The sequence below is a fragment of the Erigeron canadensis genome, chromosome 1 (assembly GCF_010389155.1).
Source record: "Erigeron canadensis isolate Cc75 chromosome 1, C_canadensis_v1, whole genome shotgun sequence".
Taxonomy (NCBI): domain Eukaryota; kingdom Viridiplantae; phylum Streptophyta; class Magnoliopsida; order Asterales; family Asteraceae; genus Erigeron; species Erigeron canadensis.
In genome coordinates this window covers 52,727,884-52,748,010 of record NC_057761.1, presented here as the reverse complement: position 1 = coordinate 52,748,010, position 20,127 = coordinate 52,727,884, and the positions used below count along the sequence as shown (strand labels likewise).

General features: G+C 32.1%; 2 protein-coding genes across 3 annotated transcripts; one reads left to right on the top strand and one right to left on the bottom strand.

Annotated features, from left to right (window-relative positions):
* Positions 1-294: 294 nt before the first annotated feature.
* Positions 295-3,890, top strand: LOC122607658 (NADP-dependent malic enzyme). Its single transcript, XM_043780679.1, has 16 exons — positions 295-316; positions 709-804; positions 915-1,035; positions 1,128-1,202; positions 1,276-1,427; positions 1,525-1,696; positions 1,793-2,044; positions 2,140-2,238; positions 2,316-2,417; positions 2,507-2,605; positions 2,677-2,766; positions 2,927-3,004; positions 3,068-3,142; positions 3,221-3,311; positions 3,399-3,527; positions 3,658-3,890. Exons 2-16 carry the CDS (start codon positions 737-739, stop codon positions 3,744-3,746), a joined length of 1,692 nt encoding a protein of 563 aa, XP_043636614.1. The 5' UTR covers positions 295-316; positions 709-736; the 3' UTR covers positions 3,747-3,890.
* Positions 3,313-7,026, bottom strand: LOC122607668 (protein TIFY 8). 2 transcript variants are annotated; one of them, XM_043780690.1, is made up of 7 exons: positions 6,714-7,026; positions 5,356-5,540; positions 4,797-5,206; positions 4,622-4,709; positions 4,319-4,544; positions 4,134-4,231; positions 3,313-3,506 (listed from the first exon to the last, which is right to left on the bottom strand). In XM_043780690.1, exons 1-6 carry the CDS (start codon positions 6,973-6,975, stop codon positions 4,158-4,160), a joined length of 1,245 nt encoding a protein of 414 aa, XP_043636625.1. In that variant the 5' UTR covers positions 6,976-7,026; the 3' UTR covers positions 3,313-3,506; positions 4,134-4,157. The 2 variants fall into 2 exon arrangements, with proteins under 2 accessions (XP_043636625.1, XP_043636632.1); XM_043780697.1 differs by lacking the exon at positions 3,313-3,506 and having other exon boundaries at positions 3,987-4,231; positions 5,356-5,489; positions 6,714-7,025.
* Between the last annotated feature and the right edge of the window lie 13,101 nt (positions 7,027-20,127).

The following is a 20,127-nucleotide window of genomic DNA, read 5'->3' as shown; positions in this document are numbered from 1 at the left end:
GAGTTGACAGTCTTACTCCTACTTGTGCATAGAGACGATGTTTTCAGTAGAACCTCACAATGTCTAAATATGCCTGTTGTGGATCACCATTAACTAATCATTACAATTTTACATAATACATATGTGAAATTGGAGTACAAATCAATCTTAATGTTCAGAATTTTACACACTGACATCTATGGTATTAAAATTAAGAGATGATTTCTTCAATAAAGCATCTTAATGCATATAATCGAGCTTTGCAACTTTGAGACCAATCTTAAGTTTTAAAAGTGTGTCAATTATATCATGCAACTACAAATTACAAAAGAGACAGGTAACCTTCAATCTTTGCACCAAAAAAGGCATGAAAAATAGAGAAGGAAGAAACCTTCAACTCTACATAACATCCTCCTACTTTCTCTCTTTAACACACACACACACACATATCTTACATATATATAAACTCTCATTTCTTTGGTATCATACTCTTCTACACTCTTACATTTCCAAGTTCCCATTTTTGTCTGATTACATTCAAAATACAAAGATTTTTTCATAAACTTGGTTAACAAGAGTTACGATTCGTTTCGGTTTGTGGTTATGCCATATATACATTTATGTTGTTCATGGTTCTTATATATTTCATGACATTTTGTCATTCTCATTGGATTAATTAGTTAATTTGATTTTGTTTTATGGCTGTTTACAATTGTTATCATTTTTCAGAGATATATACCTGTAGCTAGCTAGGGTGATGGGAAATGATGGAGATCATGGTGATATCGATAATAATGTTACCCCTTGGAATATGTCCATTTCAAGGTGAATTCATATAAATCTAATGATATATATATATATGTTCTTGATTATTGCTTTTGATCTTATAACTCGAGTTTTTAAGACTAAGTAATTTCAATGATCTGGCCGGCCAGTGGTCACATTTTGTTGCGAGACCCACGCCATAACAAAGGACTAGCGTTTACCGAAAGAGAAAGAGATGCTCATTACTTACATGGTCTTCTTCCTCCCACAATATCTACTCAAGAACTTCAAGTAAGTTCATATATCTCTTATAGCCTTATAGGTTAACTTTGTACACATTATATCTCTTATTTGATTATTATTGTCTTCAAAATGGCAATTAGGAGAAAAAGTTTATGCACATACTCCGTCAATACGAGGTTCCCTTGCAACGATACATAGCAATGATCGATCTTCAGGTATGGGCTATCAATTTAACTTATAGGAGTCTCTCCTTATGCTGCCAACTCAAACCAAATGTATATGTTGCAGGAGAGAAATGAACGATTGTTTTACAAGCTTTTGGTCGATCATGTGGAGGAGCTACTACCAATCGTTTACACTCCAACTGTTGGAGAAGCTTGCCAGAAATTTGGGAGCATTTTCCGACGTCCTCAAGGACTATACATCTCTTTAAAAGACAAGTATATATGTTTTCTTTCTACTTTGTTTACAGTAATTTGTGTTCTAGTTTGTAGATCAAATCTTGCAGTATATGTGTAACTGAGTAAATATCATCAGAGGGCAGGTACTCGAAGTGCTAAGAAATTGGCCCGAGAAAAACATCCAAGTGATTGTCGTAACTGATGGTGAACGTATATTGGGGCTCGGTGATCTTGGTTGCCAAGGGATGGGGATACCAGTAGGAAAACTTTCTTTGTACAGCGCACTTGGAGGAGTTCCCCCTGCAGCTGTAAGTATATTTTTTCGGTTACAACTCTAATGTCTCAGACTTTTATCATTCTAAATGTCGAAAGGCTGATAGTCCTGTCCTTAATCTGCGCTATAGTGCTTGCCGATAACCATTGACGTTGGCACAAACAATGAGAAGTTGCTTAACGATGAGTTCTACATAGGAATGAAACAAAACCGAGCAAGAGGGGAGGAATATGATGCACTGTTAGAGGAGTTCATGAGTGCAGTGAAGCGAAACTACGGAGAAAAAATCCTTATCCAGTTTGAAGATTTCGCAAACCACAATGCCTTTTCATTACTTAATCGTTACCGAACAACTCATCTTGTTTTTAACGACGATATACAGGTGATTAACATCTTTGAAGAACACGTCTGTTCAGCAAAGGAACTGGATCGCATAGTAAGCAACATTTAACATATATTTCTGTCTGTTTACTTTAGGGGACTGCATCTGTTGTTCTTGGAGGCCTGCTATCGGCTCTGAAAGTACTTGGTGGCACCCTCTCTGATCATACGTTCTTATTTCTAGGTGCAGGGGAGGTGAAGAAGTTATACATTCAACTTTACGATCTAGCAATGAAAACACCGGTGCTAACTGTCTTTCTTTTGTTTCAAAGGCGGGTACTGGTATAGCAGAACTTATCGCACTCCAAATATCAAAGACAACGGGTGCAAGTGTGGAAGACTCTCGTAAAAAGATTTGGCTCGTTGACTCGAAGGTACAAGAAAACATATACACATAACAGAAACTAGACCCCATTACGCCCTTATGATATGGTTATGCTTGAAACTTGCTTCTTTGACAAAGGGATTGGTTGTGAGCTCGCGAAAAGAGTCCCTTCAACATTTTAAGCTTCCATGGGCTCATGAGCATGAACCGATTAGCACTCTCTTAGATGCGGTGAAGGTACAAAATGAATATCCTATGACGAGTATCCGTATCTTTGGAGAAGGTTGCTTAGTAACTTTGTTATGCAGGAAATCAAACCGTCTGTACTGATAGGAACATCTGGTGTTGGTAGACAATTTACACAAGAAGTTGTCGAAGCCATGTCATCGATTAACGAGGTTAGTTATAATGATAAAAAGATTGTTTCTGGGTAAAAGGGGTAACTGTTATCCTGGTAAAATATGAAAAAAATTAAATTAAATTAAAAAAATAAAATAAAATAAATAAAAACTTTTCGTTCTGAAGAATTTTAGATTGATATGATGAAATGAAATGTAGAAACCGCTCGTTATGGCTCTATCAAACCCAACCTCGCAAGCAGAGTGTACAGCCGAAGAAGCGTATACATGGAGCCAGGTAAACAACTAGATTACTTCAAAGATATCTGTACATGTTCTGTAAAAACTTTCGATTTTGTAGGGTCACGCTATTTTTGCTAGTGGAAGCCCGTTCGCTCCTGTAACATATGCAGACAAAATATTTGTACCCGGCCAGGTCCAATATAAGCTCAAAATCATGTGCACCACTTCACAATCCTATTATTTGTTTCTAACAGTTTTTAGGAAAACACAGGCAAACAATGCTTACATATTCCCAGGATTCGGTTTAGGATTAATCATGTGTGGTGCTACTCGTGTTCACGATGATTTACTTTTAGCTGCATGTAAGTGAAAAGGCATTTTTAACTTATACAAACATTGTATGTTACACCAGTATGGTGACTAATTGGTTTCTGGATACATTTAAACAGCGGAAGGTTTGGCATCACAAGTAACAGAAGACGACTTTGCAAAGGGACTTATATATCCACCATTTTCCTGTATCCGGAAGATATCAGCACACATTGCAGCAACTGTAGCTGACAAGGCATATGAACTTGGTAAGTTATCATCAATGCCTTGATACATATAAATCGACAGATATACAGTGACATGGTTTTTAACTGTTTTTTTTAGTTTATAACTAACATGAAATTTGCAATGACGTATTGAGCTTGAATTTATTTTCAGGTCTAGCTTCTCTTCTCCCTAAACCTGCAGATCTTGTTAAATTCGCTGAGAGCTGCATGTATTCCCCGGTCTACCCTAACTATCGCTAAATCCATCAAATACACTTTATATACCCTACTCGTGTTATAGTAACAGCTTTACATTTGGTATTAAAACTTTATTTTGCACATCGATACGAATGTGTTCTTGTGGCAAAATGGAATTTTCAAGTATTTGACTATTTGGGTCAAAAACAGTGTAATCAGTACGAGCTTTAGACAAAATAATCAGACCTGGTTGGTATTCAATATACAAACGAGATCAAGACTGATTAAAGATGGCCAAAAAGATGTCTTAAAGATGAGCATCATATCATTTGCACATGAGGTTCAGCATTTTTGACTATTTAGTAAATAACTAAAGACTATATATATAGCTAAGCTACACCATAATCCAACTCTCTAACAACAATAATCGACCAAGTAATGACAAAATACCTTTAAAACTTTCCAAATTGGACATCAAGGTTTCTCATCATTCTTTTGTTCTGCAGCAGGCCCTCTTGCATCTTTCATTATAATGTTACCCTGCCCTCCTGCGCCCAAAACCATACTTACGTCATCTACAATCCATTTGTGACAATATTAAGTTAATATTTATTGTTCATTTATAAGCTTCTTACCAGGAAGCATTAGCATCCGGTCGTTAGAGCCAAGCCCGTGGGTGGAATTTCCATATGATCTCCCATGTATATCTTTGCCAGACAGAGTGGTTTTACCAGCCATGATTGTATCATTTTCACCACTCACGGGAATAGCCTCACCACCAGAAGCTTTTAGAGAGGAATTTGAAAAGTTTGTTGACCATGATCCTCCATTTGATCCAGCTAGGGCCATTATTACATCTGCCTGAAATGGAAAAATTGACATAAGACCAAAATATCATTTTCAGCAGAAACGGGGGGAAAGAAAGCATAACTGTTGACCTTGTTTGGATGAACATCATCGAACACATGGGCTTGACCACCATAAAATATGGTCATCTGGCGACTGGCAGATGTAGATCCTTGCCGACTGAGGAAATAAAGATTAAAAACCATAAACTTAACTTAAAGATCAACTATATGAATGTCTTAAACAAACAGAGTGGAAATGCCTTACGGAAGTGGACTAGAAGAGCCAGGTTCAGTATTACTTATCAGAGATTTTAGTTTGCTTATACTTGGTTCAGCCACCGAGCCACTAACATTAACCGAGCTTAAAATCCCAGACCCTTTGATTCCAGTCCTAGATCCTTCATCAGCAGCTGACTGGGAAATCAATGGGGAACCCACATTGGCATCTTTGAATCGGTTTGAAACTGGTTGGTACGCGTAAGGTACAACTTGACCAGCACGTGGAGGGTACTGTAGTACAGGCCCAACGTTCACGGGAATGGCCCGCTCCCATTTAGATGCATTGGCTTGTTGTACCAATTGAGATGATGATGTGGGCCTCATTTGAGGCATGCCCAAGATCGGTTCATCTTCGTGGGGCCATCTAGGTCGTTCTGCGCCTACATTTCTCAGCATCTACCATAACAAAATGTGTGGGCATCATACATCAAAATGGTTCACAAATTCAAAGTGGGACTTAACATATGCGGCATTATATTTACACATTTCATCCAAACACATTATTACCTAGTTTTAAGAACATAGACAACTTAATACAAACATACCTTCATTAAATGTGAGGTCTCTGGAAAATCTGGTCTCATTTGGGGGATACCTTCTCTTGAAGGCGCCATAAAACCAGCATCCGAGTTACTACGTTTCATCCCCGAATACCTAACCTTTGAGCCCGAATAATCACCTTTTTGACAATAAAATGGCACACCTTCAAAAAGTGTTCCAACATGCCTTTCTACCATGATTAACACCAAAATATCATCATCAATCAACAACAAAACAAATTGAAAATTTTGGCACATACCCCTTGATCAAGATTATGACATCATCAATCAATAAATAAGGGTAAATAGGTAATTTTAACTTCAAAAAATGTGGAAAATTGTTACATTTTCTTGATAGAGGATTGACTATAGTGATGCCATCAATGAAACAAACCCACTCAAAAATACCTACCCCATAAAAGAAAAAAAATGAACTTTTTTTTTTCTTCAGTTTTTATAGAGATGTGTTAGGTTTTGGTTCTCATTGAACTTAAAATTGAAGACATAGTCCCTCAGGTGGGTACTATATCTAGTGAAATCATGTTACAGTAACATGTATTTAATGCATCCAAAGTTGTATTGTAGTAAATGTGATCATTTCATTTAAGATTAAACATTTAAACCCCAATTCGACTTTGAACACTCATCAATCTGTTGATGAAATTTTGACACTTTGTCTACATAACTTAAAATTACAACATTAAATGTAATTTTATAATTCAGTTATTATTTTTTATACCTAAAAATCAATAAAAAGTATGAACTTTTCTACAACATTAACTTAGATGAAGAAACCCATGTAGGAAAATATCTAGAAAATTACAAATACACCAATTTCTTGATGAAAGTATGACTAAAAAAACTTAAATTTGAAGCAAGAAAAAGTAATTTAAGAAATTGTAATAATGACCACCGTTATTAATGTGTTCTTAAAAGTTTAAAATTTTCTAATCATATTGTACAACTTATTAATCATGTAATAATGTTGAGTGACAGCCCAATGGCTTTAGCATCAAAACCCTTAAATTTTAAGACATAATAACAGTTAAAAATTTGATCTTTTTTACAACATTTACTTGGATAAAAAAAAAAAAAAAAACTATGTTGGAAAACATCAAGAAAATTACAAAGACCAATGTTGATGAAAATTTGGAAAGTGTGACTACAAACTAAAGGGGACATGAAAAAGAAATTTTATGAACGCCAAAAAATATTAAGACCTAAAAATCATGGAAAAATTTGAGCTTTTTTACAATTTTACTTAAATAAAAAGGATATTAAGGAAGAAAAAACAACCTTTAAAAAAAAAGAAAAGAAAACCCATGGAAGAAATATCAAGAAAGTAAAAAAAAAGTGTTCATTACCAGAACCCAGATCAGAAGTAGTGGAAACCGGGCCACGGCCACCGCCACCTGAGATAGAACCAGAAGGAGAAGAGGCACCGGCAACATCACTACCGGCGGCTAACTTGGTGACCGGAGAAGTTCCACCACCACGGCCAAGAAAGTCATGTAAAATAGTTGGTTTCACATCATCATTATTGGCAGCATTGTTGCTATTATTTTGAGCCATATTATTGTTGTTATTATTATTATTATTTAATAATAACAACACAGCAGCAGCCATAATTTTTTCATCTTAAATCACTTATTATTATTTTCATCATTATAGAGACTGAAAAGGAAAGAATTTAAAGGGGTTTGTTTTTGTGAATTATTGTTTATTATTTTGAGAAAGAAATAATAATAAGCGTTTTTGTTTGTTTTTACTTTCTACTTTGATGAAAACTCGAAAGAGAATCAAACGAGATTTATGTGTTATGGGAGAGAGAAAGAGCATTAAAGAGTAAAAGCTAGTTGTTGTTCTGCTGTTTGCTCTGTCCTAGAGTGTGGATGTTTTGTCTGATCCCTTTTTTTTGAGAATTCTTTTGAGAGAAGGGTTGGAATTGGATCTACTCACTTTTTACTTTGATAGATTATTACGTAAGGGAAGCGAATATGAGGCTGTTAGATATTTAAGTTGGGTGAAAAACTTTTCACATATCTTTTTTTAAAAGGTAAAAATCATGGGGCATGTATTTATTTAAAATATTAGTATGTGAGGGATTTTTCACCTAAGTTGGGTGCATAACAGCCTCATACTCACTTTTTTCCTTATTATATATACTAAAAAGCATGAATTGATTTGCGTGCGTTATACATTTTCAATACTTTTAGTCCCTATCGTTAAATTTGTTGTAGCAATGGTCCTGCTAATTTTTTCCTGTAATTATAGTCTCTGTCGTTAAATTTGTTACAACAATGGTCCCTATCAGCTAACTTTAACCTTTTAACTTTAGGTTTCTTAATATTTACCACATAACTTTAACGTTTTAACTTTTGTCACATAACTTTAATTTCTTTTACTTTTAGCACAAAAGTTTGGTTTTATTTAGTTTTTAAACATATGTTTTTCTAACTATTGCACGAAAGTTTCATTTTTTTTTTTACTTTTTATGATAGAAATTTTTAACTTTTAACTTTTTGTCACATAAATTTAATTTTTTTTATTTTTGGCACGAAAGCTTTGTTTTATTTAGTTTTTAAACTTTTGTTTTTCTAATTTCTGCCACGAAAATCCATTATTTTTACTTTTTATCACAGAAACTTTTAAATTTTTACTTTTTGTCACATAACTTTTACTTCTTCTATTTCTTGCACGAAATATTTGTGTTATTTTCCCATTTACTTTTTATACATTTGTTTTTCTAACTTTTGTCACGAAAGTTTCATTCTCTTTATTTTTTATCACATAATTTACGAATTTTTCGTCATTCTACTTTTTGCCACATCACTTTTATTTCTTCTACTTTTCACACAAAGTTTTGTTCTATTTAATTTTTATACTTTTATTTTTTCAACTTCAGCCACCAACGTTTCATTTTTCTTTACTTTTTATCACATCACTTTTCACCTTTTAACTTTTGCCACAAAATTTTCATTTTATATAATTTTTCACATGTTTACATGTTACGTAATGTCTCCCGGGGCAACGTTCGAGGACAAAAAAACTAGTTTATTCCATAACACAAGAATATGATATATTACATCTATATTGTTAAACTACTTTAATTTAAATAAAACTTTCAAACATGTAAAACATTAGAAAAATGTTACCGTATAATGGTGAATTGAAATAGTACATAAATTGATAATACCATTTGAGACTACATAAGTTCAGTTAATTGAAAGAGTAGATAAATTGATAACATTGAAGATGACTTTATGCCATGATAGTAAAAAGTAGAATCGCGATGGTTTTAATGATCGCTCGCTTGGTATATATTTTTGTTATTGGTCTGTTCAGGTTTACTATTATGACGAAGTTTGGAATTTAGGTTTTTGAGATTGAGTAATTGAAAAAAAATAAAAATAAATAAGAGGATGACTTTGTTTATGGCCTGGTTATGTTTATTAAAATAACAATTCATAATTAAGTTGAAATACTCAGGATCACATACAAGTACAAATTGAAGCTTACAAATGCCAAATTACTTATATTCACAAATTTACTAATTTTTAAAAAGTGAATTATTATAACTGATTTAGTGGTATTTAGATAATATATATTTTTGCGGTCTTAGGGTTGTTATAAACATACATAAATAATTATACTTTTGTTTTCATAAAATTTAGAAATTAGTTTTTAATATAGAAGATACAATTTGTTTATACATGTTAAGGAAAGCTTTACATGAGTGTTTGGTAAGATTTTAGGAGGGACTAAAGAAAGAGATAAAGAGAATAAATTGACTTCTATTATCTGATTAGACAAAAAAATAATATTGAAAAGAAATATGGTGAATGATTTTCATTTTCACCCTTCTCCGCAAATTCAAAAGGAATAGATGTGTTTTCATTTTTTATTTTTAAACTTTGATGAATTTTATCTATTAATCTTAATGAGAGCAAGTACTCGCGCGTTGTGGCGGTAAGATGGTGGGGGTGATAGATCATAGAGTGTGATAGCCAAATGCCTTAACCGTACGGGCTCCGCCCTCGGATTTAAAAATTCGTCGAAAGTATATCGAATGACATCTCTAATGAAGGAGCATTAAATTTTAAGAACATCCGTACAATTTTTGTAATTTATCGATGTACGGTTTTTGAGATAAAAGATTTTTTGATATATGGAGGAGAGAAAGAAATGATTTATGGAGGATAGAGAAAAAAAAAATGATTGGTTGAGATTTGAGGAGAGAGAAAGAGTGTTAGGTAAATATAAAATTGATATATGGGCATTTTGGGAAAGTAAATGTTGAAACTTAAAATGTAAACAGGGGAGATCTGCTTTATAATATAGTATAGATATATAATAAATGGTAAAGTAATTAACTTATATATATATATACTAGATATTTTACCCCGCGCGATGCGCGGCTAGTTAAAAAGGTTATTTTATGCATTAATAAATAGCTATTCTATAGGCTTGTTATGTTGAAATTGATTATGTTATAGTTAATGATTAATTCCCGGATTACTCTGGTCATCTTTTGTCTTTTCTGACATGTCGATATCACAGTCACTAAACCTACTATAGTGATTACACATCAACATTTAACATAAGATATTTTGATATCATTAAAAAATCAAACGTAAATCGATAATGTAGCATGATATCTATATATTCATCAAACGAAATAATATATACAAAGTAAAAAAACTAAACATGACAAAAATATAGTCATATAAAATATACATAAATACAATACGAATAAGTAAAAAAATAATAAGATAAATAAGAGAAAATCATTATAGTTTTTGCTTTCAGTTATGCTGAAAAGATGGAGAAAATACCTTATGTAGTGACGGGAAAAAATAATCCTAAACACAATTAGGAAATAAAGTATTTTATCTCCAACAATCAAGAAATTCATTCGTAAAACTGAAAATAACTACTATTATCATTATAAAATAGACATTTTTTTGTGGCTAGAATAACCAATTTTGGTTAAGGTTTCGGCCAAGAGAACGAAGGAGAAATAACAAAATTGTTTGGTCGTGTATAACCTAATAATATTTTTAAATAAATTTTAAAATTTGATATAGTCTTCAAAGTTGTATATATTTTAATAAATAATATCATTTATGTCAAATATCATTGCCAAATTAATAGATGTATTAGACGTCTTCTTATATCTTAATATGGGTTTTGATTTTTTTTTTATTTTGTGTATATAGTTTTGATTTAATATTTTATGTTATATTTAATAAAATAAATTACATTGGTTTGAGAATAAATAGAGGTTATAAGATAAATATTGTAAAAAAAGTATGGAGATGCCACGTAAGATACAATCCTATGTGGCAATGTTTAAAGCTAGCTTTAGGTTGAAAGAAGGGTTTAAAAGGCTAGCTAGAATTTTTACTGTTTTAATATATATATATAGATTGGTATACGACAGAAGAATAACTTTATAAATTAAAAACCAATTGAAAAATATTTCATGATTATGATAAATTAACAACGAAGAAAACTGTGAAACATAATATATGTATAAATAGATTATTAAGAATAACTTTATAAATTAAAAACCAATTGAAAAATACTTCATGATTATGATAAATTAACAATGAAGAAAACTGTGAAACATAATATATGTATAGATAGATTATTATAAAGAGCTATGTAATTTGAGGTGTACGTGTTGAACGTAATATATATATAGTTTGATTATAAAGTGTATATAGTAAATAGAAAATGAAAAAAAAGAAAGAAAGAAAAGGTAATAAAATATCATGGATTATGAGTCATGAATTATGAAGTGTTTATAGTTAAAATAAAAAAGTTAAAAAATGTCATGCGCGCAATGTTAGTCGTGATTTTTTTATATATGTTTGATTTATATAAATATAAATTTTATATATATATATGCTTTTTTATATGCCATATTTGAAATATATGTATAATTATATTATATTATTTAATGAAAATCTATTAGTGTGAAAAAAATATGGAGGTGTCAATTAGGATAAATTCTATGTGGCATGTTTAGAGATAATTTTAATTTGAGGTGGATGGCTTTAAAAAGCCAAGATAACTATTGTTTTATTATGTGTATATATATATATAATTTTATTACTCCATATTATTTTGTTTATTTTTTCTATAATTTTTATGTTCATTTTTCAAATAACAGAATATATTTTTTTAAAAAATATTTATTACTAGTACTATTTTGTTTTGTTATTTTTATTTATTTTTATTTGATTCCTTTCTATCAAATACTTGTATCCCTTAAGTAATTAACACTTTTCATATTTTTAATAAGCTCAAACTGCAATTTAAGAATTTTAGAAAATCATAAATTGTTTAAAACTTTGACAAAACAAAGCTTATGAGTTTTAGCTTACAAAAATTATAAGCTAGAAGTACTCACATATCTTATTTCTATCTCTACTACTTTATAAAGCAAAAGGGTCTTTTTTATTTTTAGAAAATTTATGTCTTTTAATTACCAAATTGCCCTTGACATTTATTTTAATAATTAGCACTTTAAGCCCTTATCTTTTTAAATATTCCACTAGCACCTTTATATCAACTTACACCATTTGAGACTTGACACCGCCACCACCACAAATAATACCGTCACCGACAATACTAGATCGTTGTGCCCACTACCCCCGCCGCATTACTCGGGTACCATGCTCGTAAATTGTATATCAAACATGCCTTGCGAGTGAAAAGAAATTAGGAAGGTTTTATCTTCTCATGGAAGCAACATAAAATAATTAAGATAATTGAATTAACGGTTTACAAGAAGAACGGAAGCTAGTAACACGTCGACTAAACAATTAATCAAAAAGCCATCTTCAAGAACGAAAACCTACAAAGTAAAATAACAGATCGTCAAACATCGACACCTTGGAAACCGACAAAAGTAAAGGAATCCATGGATCGGGTTAGTATGCTAGCTAGGAAGAAAATGTGTCTCCAAAATGAGAAATTCGAATTTGGTTAAAGAAAGTCGTAAGTAACGTACCAAGCCTTTTGCGAGAGAAAAATTTAATTTTCAAGTATATTATAATTCGGAAATTTTCATATACATATTTCACCTAGCAAGTTTAGGTTGTCAAATTGTCATTGTCTCGTAAAAGAAAATTCATCTCCATCGACCCATGACAATTTGATGTTGTTTGAGTTGATTTTGCCTTCGATAGCATTCATTTTGTCAAGAAACTTGTCATTATATGTCTTTTATTTGATAGTCTCTTCGATTCATGAAAAACAAGTATGACGATGGAGCACCTAAGTCAAATATTGTGTTTAACCAATGCGGATACTAAGTCAAATAACTTGATTAGACATTTAAGTCTTTTTTCTTTAAAACGGTAAGCTCGCATTTCTCAAGTCTTATCCAATTACTCAGCAAAATTCCCTTAATTTAACTCACAATGAGTCTCAAACTTTGCACTTTTACAAAATAGTTGGTGTCCGCATAATGCAGTGCCGGTGAGACGATGACAGTGTGGTTATTAGCATAAAATTAATTTCATTTGCGGTCGGCGATGTGATGAATTTTTGCGATGGGATGTGAAAGGGGGAGGAGAGGGACAAATTGTGAATTAGAGTTTTTTGTTATGTGTTTATGCGTGAGGAAAAGATAGAATTTGAATTTAAATTTTTTTTAAGGTCATTTTAGTTATAGTCTAAAAAATGAAAATAAGAATGTATTAATATGAAGGGTAAATTAAATATATCAGGTTCTTAAATTAAGGGAGAAAAGTTCTTTATAAGGGAATATAGATAGATAAAAAAAAAATTTAAGGAAATCTCCTAGCCAACATACCAATATTCCATTGGCTTGAGTAAGCTATGTTTAAATATTTAATGATATTTTATGTGAATTTTAAGTATCATAAAGTCCAATTACTTTTATAAACATGTTTTTATGTTAAATTCATATTTAATTAAAAAAAACATACCTAAAATAAATAAAGTGGTAATTCTATGATCTAATTATAAATTGTTACTGTTATTACGCATAAGCATAACACAAACTAATAAGACTAGGTGGTGTGAGGCGTTTGAAGGGGGTTCCGGGTTCGAAACACCGCATGGGTGCCGGCTACATGGCCCCAAGGGGCATCTGAAGGTGTTGACCGTGGTCCACGGGTAGAAACGGACGCCCAAAATGTAGTATTGGTTTTTGTGGTTTGGTCTTCCCCATGCTATCAACTGCTATATTGACTAACTATTGGTGTTTATTTATTTATATTTTTTTATTTTTAACCATTCTCCCCATATCTCCTATATAAACCCACCATTTTTATACAACTCCATCTTTTTCTCTATATTCAACTACACACTTGTTGATTGGCATTCCATGGCATTTCCCATGCTATCAACATCTATATTGTTTTAATGGAACAAAAGATGGTAACACTACTTAGGAAAAATTTGGCAATGCTACCGCTAAGTTAACACTACCAAGCTAATCACAAACATGCAATTAACGACAATGTAAATAAGATAAATATAAATATAATAAAGCATAAGCAGCAACAGTTAACCTGAAAACCCAAAAAAGGGCTTCACCGGAAAACTGAAGCAACACCACCAGAAACCCCAAAAAGGAGTCACCGGATCACATGCAACAAACCATTAAGCCAGAAACTCCAAAAAGAAGTCACTGGAAAACCGATTAGAACAGAAATCCCAAAAAAGGAGTCACCAGAAAACCGATCAAACCAGAAACCCAAAAAAAAAGGGTCACCATAAAAGTTGCCAAAGAGCCAATGAATGTGTCAACTGCACCCTTGCCAAAGCCAAACAACTATTTAGCCGTAAAAAAGTGAACGTTTCTGGCCGACAACCACCGGAAACCCAAAAAAGGGGTTTCAGATCTCACCGGAATAAGGGTATTGTACGTTAGGAGCATCGGCAAGTTTTTTCGGGCATGAATTCCGGGAATAGAAGCCAAGAAAACCATAGGATTAACCTCAAAATCGAAAGCCCCCAAATTAATTTTATTAGGTTTCTGGTGATAAAGATTTTGGCATAAGAACAAAAAAAAGGTCACATAGCACGCTCCCAACATTCACAAGGATCGGCCAAATGTGACCGATTTATATAGCCGATCAAACTTGCCAATGTTTGCCGATACACATGCTACAAGGTAGCCAAATAGCATATGCTTGCCAAATAAACTTGCCGTTAAAAAAACCGACTGCATATTTGCCCTTTAGCGAAACCTGAATCATGGGCCTTTATTTAACCATCTCATGAACAAATAAGTTGTTTAATGTTCAAGCATAAAAGAGCCAAAGCCAAGCAAGAAGGAAATCATAACCCCGACAGTAAACAAAATGCTTTTTGGAAAGTAAAGATTTTAAAAAAAAAATAATCATGTTTTTTCTTAAATTGAAGATGTGTATATAGATTATAGAGTGATAATGCCGTTGATCTTAAACATGCTAGAAAGGAAGGTTTTTTGAACATATTTTAGGTGTTTTGTGCATATTTCTCATTTACAAAAGAGGTGGGGTGTTGTTGAGAACGACATAGCTTGAAGCCATCCCAGGGGATGGTTGGAGCCATGAACATCTATTCCTTTTCATTCAATCAATACTTGGTTTGGTGCCCATTCTAATTATTCTCAACTACACTTTGATTCACGGCTTGAGCGATGTTTTATGGGTTGCGTGGTATTTGTATAAATTTGTTTTGACGAGTATATGTTTATTAATAAAATTATTATTCAGGTTAATAAGTCTATCGAAAAAAGCTTCGCATCTTTGTTGGCTGATATTAAAGAGCTTAAAATGCTTTTAAATAAGTTTGTCAAGTTTCTTAATAAGCTAATCAAAACTCACTAGTCACCAAGTGCTAAACAGAAACATGGTTGAGTTTACTTTTTGAGCTTCTAAAAGGGTTGACAACGGATGGAATATGGATGCATAGTGGATGTGGCACCACCACTCAACACTGCTGCCAACGGTCCACCACGCGCCGTGGTATGAAATGAGTGGTCACACCACGCACTCGACCACTCACTTTGTGCGTCTTGAATATTGTGCCAACGGCTCTTTTGACCAGGTAACATGCATTTTCCTTTTTTTTTGTTTTTAATATTTTATTTACTTATATATACATATAACTACAAAACACACACACACTACAACTCCCAACACATTCATTTCTCTTTCAAAAAACACATTACAACTCAAACATATACACACTAAAAAAATGAAAAAACGTATTGGTTCCACCACAATCATCAACGAACCGTTTGAATGGTCCGACCATAGTAGTTTAATATTTTTTTATTTATTTGTTTTATGGTTTTTAAGAATTATTATGTAATGTTTATGCATTTTAATATTTTTAGTTTAATGAAATTTAATGTTTAAATAAAATAAAAATTGTAAAATGAGAGGTGAAGTGAGTGGTCGGATGCCAATGAAATTTGGATGAGTGGTGAGTGAGTGGTGGAGTTGAGGTGGCATGCTGTGATTGGTTAAAAGTGAGTGGTGAAAAAAGGTATGGAAGGTGGGTTGCCAACCCTCTAAAATACTTAGATAAAAACATATATGTTAATTTATGTGAAAATATGAAAATAATTCGGTGAATAAAAAATATCTCGTCCTTTTGTTAATAGCACATTACATTACCATGTGTCACGAAATCATTAAACCAGATTTTTTAATTTTGTTATGTACTTAAGTTATTATTTACCAGATCATCATCTAAAAGAATATCTTCTTCCGTTTTTTTTCAGCTAAAAATTAAATTAAATTGAATTTAGAGTATAAATATATAGAAAGGGATTCACTTGAAATAGAGGTTATGGAGTCTCTCGAGTCTCGACTAGGTATGTTGTTAAGAAAAACCGTATTTCACAGATTTTATACCTTAACGGTTAATGAAGGAGGTTGATTTGTAGTTAGTCTTACTTTTATTTAAGTAAAAAATCTACTTAAAAGATTTATATAAATGATACTTACTTTCAATTAAAAATAAAATTACATTGAATTTAGAATAAACATATCACAATATCTTTAACAATAAAATAATACTCGTAAGTAAGTAATATTCAATAACGTCTTTCAAGTATGTTCCTTTACAACATCCTTAACAATCTATATCCATAAAGTAGCTTACATTAGCATTTCACATCAATGAAAAACACATACTACACTGCATTGTATAAACATTATCCCAATGTAAAATAAGTTTTAACAAATATGGTTAGAACAGAATGACTTAAATTAATCAAATACTGAATTGATCAAGATCTATCTATTTTGCATCCAGTTAATGATTATGATATATGATATATAATTTATAAATACTTTCGTAACTAGTTAAACCATACAGTACTCTAAAGTCTAAACATAGCAATGATAAATTAAGGTAAAAGATGAAATTTGGTTAGCATAATTAAGGTTAGACACATCATGTAAGTTTTGAGTAAATTAGGGTCTTTTACACAAGTTTATAATATAAAAGTTAAGCGATTATCCACTACAGATTATATTACAAGTAAGAAAAGTCAATAGTGGAGATCCATAGATGGAGAATATGATTATGGACTTTTGGGCAACCATGTGTGGCATCCATATGATCATTGGGATGTTGTATGCATCCATGTATACAAGCACCAAGAGGGAAAAGGGGCTCATAATAATGTCATTAAAATCCTCATGATATTAACATCCACTCATCAAATATCTCATCATTACTCCCATAAAACAATAACTACATATACCTTCCATATATCATAATATAAAAAGATATTTTATTCGCAGGAATTCATGATATACTGTACTTGTATTGTTTAATACATATATTAAAAATTGAGAAAATCGTCACAATAACCAATTTTCGTTGCCAAAAAATTTTCGGTTTATCATAAAATTGCCAACAAAATCACAACAAAAAATGCAAAATCGCAACAAGAAATGACAAAATCGCAACTCGCAACAGTTTGACTTTGAACCCCCCCTTTTTTTTAGGATACTAGTTATAGTGCAAAAATACAAAACTTCAAATACATAAGAAACACACTGAAAAAAATACTAATAATCCCTTTAGTTAATAGTCCTGAAAGAAGATAATTGTGAAGTCGATTTTAATTTTCCTTTTGATTTTGATCTTGATGAAGATCCATACTCTCTCGGTGGAAGAAAAGATGTTTGTGATGGCATTGGTGCACCACAAGTCAGCCTTGTACACGTTCCTTACAACGACTACATGTTGTTTTCTTCCCCTTTTCATCCTTAGACGGTATACGATCGTGGTTTTTGGGTAGGCCAGGTAACTTATGATCTATGACTTAGGGGATTATTAGCTTGTTTCTTATGTATTTGAAGCTTTGCATTCATGTACTATGTAATAAACTAGCATAAAAAAAGAAGTCAAAGTCAAACTGTTACGAGTTGCAAATTGCGAGTTGCGATTTTGGCATTTTCTTGTTGCGATTTCGGCATTTATTGTTGTGATTTCGCATTTCTTGTTGCGATTTTGGTTTTTTTTGCGATTTTGTTGGCTATTTTGTGATAATACGAAAAACTTGGCTATTTTGGTACGATCGCAATGAAAATTCGTTATTTTCACGATTTTCTAAAATATATATATATATATATTTGGTGACAATTAAGGTTCTTTTAGACGATTAAATTATTTCACATTAAAAGATTCAGTGGAAATATATTTTTTGAGTTGTAAGAAAATGGGTTGGGCACCATCTTTGTTATCGGGTTTGAGTACCCGTTTCATCGATTCTTAAAAATCCTCCATCTCCTATTTGAAAACTATTGAAATGGTCAAAATGGAAACAATGTCGGTTGATATAACGAAAGAAAAAATATCGGATAGACAACAAGTTTGTTTAATATCTAGGGTCCATTTGGTTATTGTTGGAAGTAAATTTCTTGAACCTATTAGTCTTGAAACTCAAACAAAGTTATCGTACGATCGAGTTTATGGCAACCACTAAAGAAAGAAAGTATAATAGTCGCATGACGTAATTTGAAGTGGATTGATGTTCGTTAAAAAGAATATAAAGGCCTTTATGATTATGACATGCAAATATGCCAAAGTTAATATATCAAAACTAGTTGTAATAATTGGAAAACTGCTATTACATCCTTCTAGATCATCATCTGGTTTTATAAAATTTAAAATAAACAGCATCCTTCTTGCTTTACTTAAAAGTCTACACGTGAAGGGCCTTTTAAATGATTTGTTTAAGTCGTTGGTCGGAATTTGGGTACAAAAGAAATAATTTTTGTGTGTTAAAGTCATCAGAGGTATTATATAAAACTTGATACCTTCAATATTATTTTATATGTACAACTATTTTAAAATTATAGGTTCGATACTTATCTCATGCAAAGGTTGGAGGGCCTTTTCTATCATCTAGGTAAAACATAGAAGCAGCTTCTCTACTTAGGTAGAGGTAAGATATGCCTACATCTTAACCTCCTTCATACACCGTTAAGATAGTGGGCCTCAAAACCCGTAAAAGGCGACACTGAGCTGTTTCTTTCTTTAATCATATTGCGAGTAATAACAAAGCTAAACAGTTATTTCGGGACGAATGAGTAGTATTTTACATATGTTGCCATTCAAAGGAAATTATGAAAAATACTTGGCTCGGACATTCTAAACAGACTTTTAGCCCGCACAAATTAATACAAGATGGACAATAAGTAGGTGTCGCCCAATGTTATTTTCAGTCATTATTGCCAACTAAATTTTCTTGCCACATGTTTTAAACGTAGTTCTTAGCCAACACTTCTAGACCAATTACAATGCTAAAGCATCTCGGAAAAACTTGTTGTCTAAAATTTCTATCAAGTAATAAGATATGAAAAATGCATGAAAATGTAGTAAACTTATTTTATTTTGCTATTGCATGTATCCAACTCTAGATACCTCTTTTGTATATATAAATCTTTCGGCTCATAGCTATTGTATGTTCTTAGCTATATGCGACAACCATATAAGTTGCCACATCACCCTGCCATGTCAACATATTCCGAAATAAAAGTCAAATACACACAATAACAAACAATTGAGAGTTTGATATATACAATAAAATTTTTTAAAGTTAGATTCACATAATAAAAACCATAACAAATTTATTATATTTTTCATGCACTTATCTTTACCAAAAAACCGTCTTATTTTATAAAAATCAAAGATGACCACAGTAAATTTTAGATACCCCTGGCGGCCTGCCCCTTCTACATTGAAATTTTAATAGTATGAGTCTATGAGATGGTTTTCATTTTTCTTATTTTCAAAGAATGGTAAGAAAGTTCACGTAATGGCCCAAAATATATGCGTTTTGCAATGTTTAATGGGTTGGCCCAAATAAATGGCTTTACCAAACTCTGTTTCCAATGCCAATGGTGCATGTCATATATGTGCTTTACCTTTGCCCACAAACAAAATATTTGCATATGATAATTTTGGCTCGTTCATAACAAATTGGTCAATTTTGGTTTTGATTTACAGCCACGAGTAACAAATGACTTAAGCGGCCGGTCATAACCGGTCGAATGTGTATTTAACTGTTTACACCCTTAAGGGCTAAGACTTGACTATTAATTACTCGTATTACATTCATCGTAATGTATACATCAGCTATTTAGAAATAGGCAAAAACTTAAGGCGGGCAAACCCTTATTGTAACTTGTAAGTACTTGCCTTTACTCGTGGCCGGCCCATCTTCCACGTGTGCTAAAAATCTACTAAAAAATACCCTAAAAGCTAAACAAGAAGATTCAC

Coding starts and splice junctions, on each gene's coding strand:
- LOC122607658 (XM_043780679.1), top strand. CDS start 737: ATGGGAAATGATGGAGATCATGGTGATATCGATAATAATGTTACCCCT. Junction 3,312..3,398: donor TGATTTACTTTTAGCTGCAT/GTAAGTGAAAAG, acceptor ACATTTAAACAG/CGGAAGGTTTGGCATCACAA. Junction 3,528..3,657: donor TGACAAGGCATATGAACTTG/GTAAGTTATCAT, acceptor ATTTATTTTCAG/GTCTAGCTTCTCTTCTCCCT.
- LOC122607668 (XM_043780690.1), bottom strand. CDS start 6,975: ATGGCTGCTGCTGTGTTGTTATTATTAAATAATAATAATAATAACAAC. Junction 5,541..6,713: donor TACTTCTGATCTGGGTTCTG/GTAATGAACACT, acceptor TAATCATGGTAG/AAAGGCATGTTGGAACACTT. Junction 4,710..4,796: donor GGCTCTTCTAGTCCACTTCC/GTAAGGCATTTC, acceptor TTATTTCCTCAG/TCGGCAAGGATCTACATCTG.